This window comes from Plasmopara halstedii, assembly GCF_900000015.1.
Source record: "Plasmopara halstedii genome assembly, contig: Scaffold_816, whole genome shotgun sequence".
NCBI lineage: Eukaryota > Oomycota > Peronosporomycetes > Peronosporales > Peronosporaceae > Plasmopara > Plasmopara halstedii.
This window is the reverse complement of record NW_020187732.1, coordinates 308616-318739: the sequence shown is the minus strand read 5'-3', so window position 1 is coordinate 318739 and position 10124 is coordinate 308616. Positions and strand designations below refer to the sequence as shown.

Sequence of the window (10124 nt, the reverse complement as noted above, 5' to 3'; positions counted from 1 at the left end):
ATCAGCAATCGTTACTACGATACTTTAAAGTAAGTTAACAACATAGCACATCGCTACAATACTCGAGAACTACTTCGTGTGATCTATTTGATTCTCCACATTCCACTTTCGAGCTCGGCGTGGCTATGGACACATATCATTGTCGTGATAGGTCTGTGCATAGCTATGATGTTCGCACAAAACATCAATAAGAATGGCAAAGACAGGACGCGTAACAAATGACAGAATTAGTTCTGCATTGCATTTCGTGCATGTATACATTCTTATTTTCCTTCGCAACCAAATTCTCAGCATGAGGTATTTTAGTTTCCAACTTCGCTTCGTGGTTTTCATACTGGCAATCCGCGGATTCTTTCATGGATAGAATTAAGGCAGACGAGTTAGTGCTGGTCAGGCAGCTGAGGTTTAGAAAGGAACGGATAAATGTTAGGCTGCTGTCGCTCAGCGCAATCCTAATTTCGAGGCATGTTCTCGTCTTGATCGGCTACCTGGTTTTTACTAATAGAAATGACCTGCTTGTGATTCTGGTATCGTGATGTCAAATTTGCAGTTAATGCCATTAGGTCTGGCTGTACAGCACTTGCTTTTAAAATGCCAGCAGATAAGAGATTCAATCGTTTACTTGACGATATAAGAAATGGTAAGAAATCGCTTAAAAACTCACAATTTTTAACATCTAAATGCTAGAGTTGACTGCCCATAGTTAATCAAATTCATGTAAAAAAATCTGTTGAATTTTATTCTACAACTAAGGCTTGAGTCTTTTAATTTCTCTTACAACATCTTCCCAGTCTTCCCAGCTGGTGCGTATGCCATATTGTTTAAGCGCTGCGTTTTGAACTTGCGTATCGGACAAAAAATCCAGGCTTTTGAGCTGCTTGAGACTTTTCAAGGCAAAAACTCATTTAGCTCGCTGCCGAGAACTTTTTTTTGAATCACTGGTTTTGATTTCAGTTTGCCTCCATTTTTCACAGCTGCAGTGCGTTCGTTCGAATGCGGAATTGAAGTATCGTGCGGACTATTGGTTTTTAGATTCTTCTTGACGCCTTCTGATAGTGCTATCGAAGCAAGCAGGATGAAAACAGCCAAACGCATTGCAGATAACAGTCGATGCAGTGGTAGTGGTCGTAGAAGCAAGCAAAAATGAAAGTGATTGTTGGTGGACCTTGTGAATAAAAAAATTGGAGATGAGGCAGTTTTAAAGCTCAGACTTAAAGATCAAGGCAAGGAAGGGGAATCACCTAAACTCCGACATAATCTGCTCAAAAAAAAAAGTAGCATCTTACGTAAAAATTTACACGAACGCTTGCCGTCCTGAGCAAATTAAATACTCGTCGCATTCTGTTTTGAAGCTATTACGTGTGTTACAGAACTACTGAAGGATGAACCTCCGACAGATCATCGCTATTTCTAGGAAAATCATCGCTATTTTTGCGATCCAACCGAGATTTGAAATTTCTGTGCGGAGCTTGATATCAAAAACTGCTCTATAACATACACATGGTAAATGGCGACAAAACTTGTTTTCTTGGTCCCTTATGACCACGCCAAATTTTGAAGATGCCAATGTAAGCAAATAGTTAATTTTTGACCAACAGCTGATATCCGGATCATAAATGTGCAGCAGTATCATGGATGCCCTACAAAAATATTACGACCAGTATCATGGAAATGTTGATAGATAACGTACAGTCAAACCTGTCTAAACTAAACATGCAACGAATTGAGATTCTTGAAGCTACTTGCCTATCTACACGTGGAGGTCTGCAGTCTTTCAAATCAAGTCATGAACACGCTACACCATACCGATAACGTGCGTAGCTGATCAATGAGAAAGGCAGGATACTTGTAATAATTTGACGTTTCACATCGGCAAGATCGCTCAATTCGGGCAAGAGTCGGTGTGCCTCGTGCATCCGTAGTAAAGCATGCCGGGCTCCCGGGCCAGGCTTAGCTTGTTGGTAACGAGTCGGCCATCGTCGTGGGTTTTACGGTGGGGGGGGTCTTGATTCTTATTGCGGGATGGAAAAGGGCATGGAATCCCAAACTCCTACCCGGAGGAAGCTGAGCACTCATCTTGCAGAGCGGCTAGGCCATGTATCGTCGATTGAGCCTGGGGGTTTTAAGGGACTTAAAGAGTCACTGCGACATTTCTCTTCGGAGGACACCTCAGCAAACTTATCAAGCATTTCTTAAAGCGCGTCGCTTGCGAAAACCGCGGTTTTGCTAGTAATTCGTTGAGCCGTTTAATTTGGTGAACGAAAGTGGACTTCAGATTCAAGTTTGCCTAAACGTAGGCACGGTAAAGTGTATAAAGGGGTGTGGAACGGATACTTCAGCGCAGTGTATCAAAACAGTAACGGAAGTATGAGACCCTGTATGCTCCACATTATATCAAGGAAAGGATGTGCATTAACCTTAGGTAGATAGCTCTCACACATTTGATCGGTAAATTAAAAAAAATTACTAAAGATATAGCAAGATCATTCGATGAGCCTTCATGTATGTCTAAAGCTTTGGTATTCACGAGGATAACACATCTTGATAAAGTAGAGGTTCGATTATACGTGAGCTGCTGGAAAGTGTATGTATATGTTTAATAATTGTGTTAATGGAATAAAATCTAGTTATACGTATCCTTAAGATAGCAAGTCAAACTAACCCGGTTTCTTATGCGAGAGGCTCTGATGAAGCGCACGGGATTACCTATTGTGCGTTTGTTGACGCGAGCACAGAGAGTCAAAGCTTTTTCTGTGGAAAGTGCACGGCAACTCCGTTGCACCAGAACTTTGGTTAGCAGCGCCTCACCTTCAAGCGAACAATATTAGAGTATTTGCTAATAATGAGTGAACTTCTCATTTTGTGATCCTGAGCACACCTCAAATTTTACCACAGTTTATCCTCCCTTCTACTTCCTTTGCTGTGATGCTTGCCTCTGGTGTCATCTCTGCTGCCACAACGATGCAACTCCATACTTGCTATCCACGACGAAAACAAGCTGACGTCACAGCGCTCAGACTCTAGAGCTTAGAAAAGCTCATATACTCACGGCACCTCAACCAACCAGCCGTCTGCTCACGTGCAATATCATCTGACAATGCGAGATGGGAAAAGATCAGTGCCCGTCCAACCAGCCAGTCCAGCCCTGAAGGGCGGACAAATCGAGATTATCACGTCGACAATCGTACGCAGCGGCATGAAGCACTTTGTTTTGCGAGGTCCCGTAGCGATATACGCGCGCCTAGAGGTGTTTTCAAGCTATGAATATGAGCACCTAGAGCAGAAGATTGCGTTCATGACGCCACCGCCGATGACAGATGAATCCTCCCGACCAAGGTCGTTCATGATGAGCAATGAGTCCTTCGCTGGGTAAGAGAGGCCGATATGGCTATGGAATCTGCCATTGCTCCAGAATGAGCAACAGCGCGTAGCGCGAGCTATCTCCAAGCATGGGGAATGGGCACTAACGTGCGGTGCTTCGGTTGAAGCTGCGTTCGACTCCTGGAAAGAGCTATAGCGTCAGTCTTTTGCGAGTGCATCGTCTGACGCAGCAGCCCCTAGTATCTCTCTACGGGCATCAAGAGAACGGACGCGTTGCCTCCTATCTAAGCCCTGCAGCTTTGACGGCGATCCGGCGTCTGTATGATGACGGGCAGCAAGTCTCAGAGACGATCCTTGCCGCGGCAAAGGCTGCTGAACCTGAAGCTATTCCTGACGCTATATACAGCATCAAGGCCCGTGTATCTTCCACGCTGTTTGGTGTGTTGCGCCCTGCAATGGTGCTCGGGCTAGCAGCGGTGAAGGACAATGACACAGTTGGGTCGGTCATTGCCGATGGAGAGGTCCGACACGTCTAGCGCTAACTTCATAACATGTTGATGCTGTACCTCAAGTCTGATACTGCCAAACAATGCTTGGTCGGTCAGCAAAGCAAGTATTCAGATCGGACACTTCCGTCTGGCTCACTCAACCACTTTTCCAAGACTTTCTATGCTGATGTACTTGGCATCCGTAGTGAACAAGTCGCCAGCAATCTGTTTCGAGGTTTTCTAGCCAGCGATTGCCAGCCGGTCTATCTCAATTATACGTATCGCGCTTCTACGGGCTCTATTGTGTCTGGAATATTACGCTATTATTCCATCTACTCGAAGTGCCCAGAAGCTCTACTATTAAACTGTCAAATATTTGTGTGACCACATCGTGATGGGTGGGTTACTTTACTCGGCGCGGACAAACAAAAAAGGGTTCTTAGTCGACCCAGTACTACCTGAACTTATCAAAGCCATTCCCTCATGCTTAGGAGTTTCGACTCGACGGCGTACCAAGACGTCTACATTTACAGTCAAGCGCTCTCGTAATAGATCTGTTGATACCTTAACCCGCGCGCACCTTCAGCCTCGACAGCACCAGCCTAACTCAGATACATTGCGTACAGCAAGCTCCGGCGATGCTACATCTATTGATGCTTTCTAAACTATTTCGCTGGGGGTCATTCCTACCAACATTACGCCGTCCAGTCCGTCCTTACAATCTCCGCCACGTAAGTGTTTTGTGAAACGAAGCGTAGCAACTGCCAACGTGCAATTTCTCGCCTGAGTACTGGGTAGTACTAAAGAATGTTTTGATGAGTGTGCGCGAGCAGACGCTACAGTTTGACGGAGTGGATAAAATAGGGTTACACGTACCCTTGTATGAAAGGGCGGGTCACACAAGATGATGTGACCGTATACAGGTGTGGACTACACAAGTTGGTGTAATCACAAGATGGTGTGGCTACACCGTAACAAGAAGCCACTACGTGGCAGGATTGCTAGTAGTTATGCATAATAATTAGGTTTTACAATATTAATTTGGTATTGCTATATTAATCAGGAAAACCTAAGCTTTTGAAATTCAGGCGGCTCTGCAGCAACTCAAACAAATAAATGCAGTTCCGATTTTGAACGGAAGAACCTCTTTAGCTCGGTTAATTGGAGGTAGCGAATCGCGATCCGATACACTCGTACTGGTTCTTGTAAAGAACGTGAGGTCGGAACCTTAGCTTAGCTTCCTTTAAGCAAAGAGCTACGGCAGCCCCGCTGCAGTGGACGTCGGCAACCGTCTTACTGTTAAAACACTGGAAGCACAGAGAAAGTGCGGATTAATTTTCATGGGGGTGAGACGCCGACGTGCGGGCTGCTCCTCCTAACCTACAACTATCCAAACCTCACTTAACCTTTTACAGGATAATATCGCTCTCTAGGTAGCGGTCGTTCAGCGGGGTATGGATGAGGCGAACAGGATGGAGAGGGTGGAAATCAATCGATCCGAGTCAAACGCTGTTAAATCAGACGATCTTGTGAAACAATGCACAAGAGCAGACTGTAATTTATGGGCAAAATATTTTGTCTCATGCAAACCAAGTCCTCACTCATTGACAATTTCGTGATAACTCACCTGATTTCGCGTGCAGCCCACTCAAAGCCACCTTTGAATTGTATTTCGGTGACAGGCAAGTGGAAGAAATTGTTCAGAGAAGCCTTCCCAAAGACACGAAATAATTTTTTTGACGAGGTCGTTCGGTGGGTTTTATATCTCAACAAACACGGTTTATACGATGTTTCGAAGGCTCTTGCACTTTTGATTTCTGTTTAACGGTGGGGGCTCCGGACATCTATCGACAGGACATGTGTTAACATGTAATCTGCGAATTTGACGTAGCATGTATCACAGTATCACCTGAGCGACTCTTACACCTAAACTTGCTGCATAGTCTTCTTTGGAACGATATTGATGCCATAATGATGAGCACATCGAGGCTACGAGATTAGACGCTCCAAGTTTCGCCACCTTCAGTAATTACGAGCGTCCACAGCGTGGTTACCGGAAGAGGATGGTATCACCATGTTTGCTTTGTTGTCTCTGGGCGCCAATGGGGAACGAGTGAAATCCCACTACCGCTTTCCATGGACCGATGTTGTTCAACTGTTTGTCAATACCGGTGGCATCAAGCAGAATGGCCGGAAGTTTATCAAACGAGTTATTACTCAATACAACATCGTTGTCATTCAAGAGACCTAGTTTCGAAACGCACATCACTTGTCCAAGTTTAATTTCAAGTTTTATCGACGTCGGGTCACAAGGTATTTGTTAGTTACCGTAACAGCGGCAGCCAGCGCAACCCGGATCTCGAAGCTGTGAGGTTGCAACGTTGATCCATCCCGATCCGCCCCTATCTAAAACCTTAGGCTTATATTATTAGATAGTAAAACCTAATTAATAACAAAAGTACGTGCAGTCCCGTGGCTGATTGTTACGGTGTAGTCACATTATTGTGTGATCACACTGACTTGTGTAATCTACACCTTTGCTTGGTCACACCATCCTTTGTGACCCACCCTGTATACCAGGGTACGTGTAATCCCGTTACCCCTGGGTACTTATAACCTACGTAGAGAGACTGATTCCTGAGAATGAAGACGTTACTATAACAGGGTTACACGTACCCCGTTACAGCAACACACCCGAGTATCTTCATTATCAGGAATCAGTCTCTGTTTGTCAACGCTACTGGAAGCTTAAAGGCACCACCAGCGTACTCTTTGTGATTGTAAAATTAATGAAGTACAGTACAGTGACCGCACCTTGAGATGTTCTGCTAACCTCATGTGAACTACTGTGGTATTTTCTAGTGTTAATAATGAGTGTGTGTCTGGTCAAAGTTTTATAGCCAAGAAAAGAACAAAATTGCTTGCAACATGAACTTCACATCACATGGGCGCCTTCAATACGCTTGAATATATATACGAGAAATTCCATGGAGGCATATTTTACTTCTTCGCCATAAAATGATGGCCTTTCTGAATCAATAAGGATTAGCAGTCTTTGCTTCATCGTTACATATTGCGTGCGAGTGATCTCTGCCCGTGCCTTCGTGTCAACGCAGCACCGTCCTGATTGACATCTTTAGATCGCTAGATTGCCAGCGATACCGGTCAAATCGGGATGAGTCTTTCGCCACAATTGGCACAAACGAATACAGACAAGTCAACGTTTCTACAGCCAGACGACTGACGATGAAGTAGCTCAGATCCTGAGTATCGGGATCATCACCTTCCAGGTCGGCACCAGTTTTTGTTAAAGCGAGACGCTAAGCAAGTTGGAGCAGTCCAGCAGGTCTTGCACTTGCGACTCGATTTGCTACATTATTTGAAATAGGCCGATGAAGAACTTTGTTGCTCGGATTACCCGGTATATCCAACGTAATTTCTTTCTGTAGCGATGCCGATGTTACGAAACCTGAGAGACGGTAATCGGGTGTCGTCTCTTAAACACTAAGCAACTTTTCTACTGCCTCTAGCTCATCCAATAACATCTCAAATCGTATCTCGTTGCCATCATTTGACTACAATCTTTGTCGCCAGAATCATCATTCAAATCGTCACTTGATTCGTCGGAATTATGTCGGAGGAGTGTCCGAAAAGGCGACCACTGCGGCGTGGTCTGACTTGTCGGTAGCCGAATGAAGTATTTATGTCGATAAGAAATCGATGAGTAACGACACGGCTAAAGCATCTGCCGGATTCTAGAACTTAAGAGCTGGATCAAGGTGGTTCTCTCGCTGAAAAGCTGTACCGGCAAACAGTTCCGAGTATTCACGTACGTGGACATTTGCTTAGCACGTGTGCATACGACAATTGCAGCCACTCATCCAGCTGCACATTCTATCATCTCGGTCTTCAGCACTCGACACACAAAAGATATCCGCATAAGTAACATCGCTTGATGTACAATGTAAAGGACCTAATACTTCGAGTTGAAGCAACGGACGTTGCAATTCCAAATAAAATTTTAAGCTTTCCTAAACTATGCGTACAACACGGACAGCGCGTATTTGAGATTTGTGCAGTTTTTTAATCGATTGGAAATTGGAATCCAAAGCGACTTCGACGTACAAACAAGGAAGCTGAACGACGCCATGGGCTATTGCCAGCAAGCGACAAACTTGTGCTTGTGTGTGATTATACTAATAAAAGAAATTTGTTTAAGTCATTGTGTGACATTAGTGACGAATGTACTTGCAGATTGCGATAATAACAAGAGTGGAGGTTTCTTAAGCGCTCAATGAGCGTGCAATTTCCCGTAAAGGAGTCGGGTGCATTATAATTCATAACAGACAATTCTCTCCCTGAACAACTGCTTCACAAGACGATTATATGTTGCTGGTGCATTTGACAGCCCTAGCGGCGGCTATACTTCGTTACAAATTCAGCGATCTATCTGAGCCGTGTCGAACGGCAAGGAAACGCGATCGCACAAGATATGCCTGATTAGTTGGGCTATGCCCGGGTTCGCTGTCAGAATCAGCGAGACTTGGCGGCATCCAATTGTACGTCCAACTGATTCTCGTGGAATGAGTGTCCATGTTCTGTTCTAGCGTGTGAATGCTTGATTAACAGCAAAATATTGTGATATTGTCTTGCCTTATATTCACAGCGCCAGCAAGTGACCAGAAATTGTGAATTTAAGAAGAAAAACTTTGGCCTGATAACGTGATGAACGTCTGAAGCATTTGCTGTCGTCGCCGCTAATATCTAAAACCCTCGGTTTCACTCAGGCTTACGCCACAAGCAGCATATCGACTGTTCGTTGTGGAGGCCATATTTTTTTGCAATTCCATTTGACGACTGTCGTGAATTCAGAGGATACGAACATGTCGACATGTGCGTACTGAAAAATCGAAGGAATTGACTACTATGCGTGACGGCCGCGTACGATTAAGCTACTTTCATGAAATTTTAATCCTGAATGTGCTAGCAAGCGCGGTTGAGTGATACCGTCACTGTTCGCTTAGCGCCGGGGACTTGTGCCACTGTTGCTGCCGCGTTAAACTGATGCGTCTGGTGCGTGTAGGGATGGCCATTGTATATGCATCACCCATGCATTTTGATATCTTAAATCGGTTCGAATTGTAATGCCACGAGATTCTGCTTCAATATGATCCCGACATTTTGGTCAATTGTTTTTTCGGGACTTGTTGTTTGTTGCCAACGGAAATGAGGAATTTGTTCAAAGTTTGTTCAGTGTTATTACACAAGACAATATTATTGATTAAAAACTTTCAAAAATAGACAGCTTACAATTCGATCTATTGCAACCTTAGAAAAGCGGCCAGAGCTTCTTTAGAAACACTTGAAGCGGTCGCATCAAGAAAAAGCTTGACAGCCTCGTTATCTTTGTCGAAGTCTTGTAACGCCATTTGATGCCGAATTACATTAATGTCCAGCAGATTATTGTCAAAACATCTTTTGTCGATGTTGCAGTTCGTGTGAATAATATTGGAGGCTGCTTCAAGCTGATTCATCGAAATCATGCTTGCACTCTCACCTGCCAGGGCGCTTAAAGTTCAATAAATTATGTTAGACCAATTAAATTGAATATAGCGGTTCAGTTTTAAAACCTGAACGCTTGCTCAAACTTGTCGCGTTCGCTACTTTCTAGTGTCTGGAATACCCCACACAACACGAGAAGCCGATTATGTATGTCAAAGATCTGATAGGTCAGGTCAAGTTGTCACCTTCGCAAGAAAGATTTTCTGAAAATCTCCGAGCTCGATAGTGCTCGAATTCATGAAGTCAAATTCATACACAAGCGCCTGGGCTTCAAGCTTTGTGATATGGAAACCGAGCGCTCGGAGACACATCGTCAGCTGTTTTGCACTCATACTTTCGGCGCCTTCTACCGCTACCTCCCAAACTAAGCGGCTTTCAGCTTGCTGCGCTGCTGTCAATTGCTTGTCCTTTATTTGCTGCAACACCGTCATGCCTCCCAGTTGCATTAATATCATCGGTTACAAGACGTCATACTAGAATATCACCGAGTGCAAAGTATTATTGGTTAAATGCAAACGATGAGTGACAAAACTCTGCACATGGAACGTATGAAACAAAATGGCGTGTTGCCCTACTCACTGGCGCCCCAAAATTTCCGTAGCGTCCGCCTTCTCCTCCAGCAGTTCCTCGGCAGTGGCTTTCATCATTGCAGCAACTCGCGACGAGATCGGTAGTCCATTAATTACTTCATATACTCCATTACCCGTGCACTTCACGGGAAATGAGTAGATTAGACCCTCTGGCACTCCATAT

The 10124-nt window shown here is 44.5% G+C and overlaps 4 protein-coding genes across 4 annotated transcripts in view; 1 reads left to right on the top strand and 3 right to left on the bottom strand.

Annotated features, from left to right (window-relative positions):
- Positions 1-452: 452 nt before the first annotated feature.
- Positions 453-1095, bottom strand: PHALS_14020 (uncharacterized protein; the record flags this gene model as incomplete). Its single annotated transcript, XM_024729749.1, has 3 exons — positions 453-683; positions 779-874; positions 940-1095. The coding sequence occupies 3 exons, from the start codon at positions 1093-1095 to the stop codon at positions 453-455; spliced, it is 483 nt and encodes a 160-aa protein (XP_024580095.1).
- Positions 1096-5281: 4186 nt separating this feature from the next.
- On the top strand, positions 5282-5634 carry PHALS_14019 (uncharacterized protein; the record flags this gene model as incomplete). The annotated part of the gene is made up of 2 exons (XM_024729748.1): positions 5282-5363; positions 5453-5634. 2 exons carry the CDS (start codon positions 5282-5284, stop codon positions 5632-5634), a joined length of 264 nt encoding a protein of 87 aa, XP_024580094.1.
- A 1282-nt stretch (positions 5635-6916) lies between these two features.
- PHALS_14018 (uncharacterized protein) lies at positions 6917-7354 on the bottom strand (the record flags this gene model as incomplete). The annotated part of the gene is made up of 3 exons (XM_024729746.1): positions 6917-7129; positions 7211-7252; positions 7313-7354. The coding sequence occupies 3 exons, from the start codon at positions 7352-7354 to the stop codon at positions 6917-6919; spliced, it is 297 nt and encodes a 98-aa protein (XP_024580093.1).
- Positions 7355-9127: 1773 nt separating this feature from the next.
- PHALS_14017 (dead deah box rna) overlaps positions 9128-10124 on the bottom strand; it is a gene marked incomplete at both ends in the record, with an annotated part of 2128 nt that continues 1131 nt past the window's right edge. The window contains 5 exons of the mRNA XM_024729745.1: positions 9128-9377; positions 9440-9483; positions 9557-9759; positions 9834-9844; positions 9951-10110. Of these exons, the coding sequence (XP_024580092.1) occupies positions 9128-9377; positions 9440-9483; positions 9557-9759; positions 9834-9844; positions 9951-10110 (668 nt within the window). The remainder of the gene's footprint in view (positions 9378-9439; positions 9484-9556; positions 9760-9833; positions 9845-9950; positions 10111-10124) is intronic.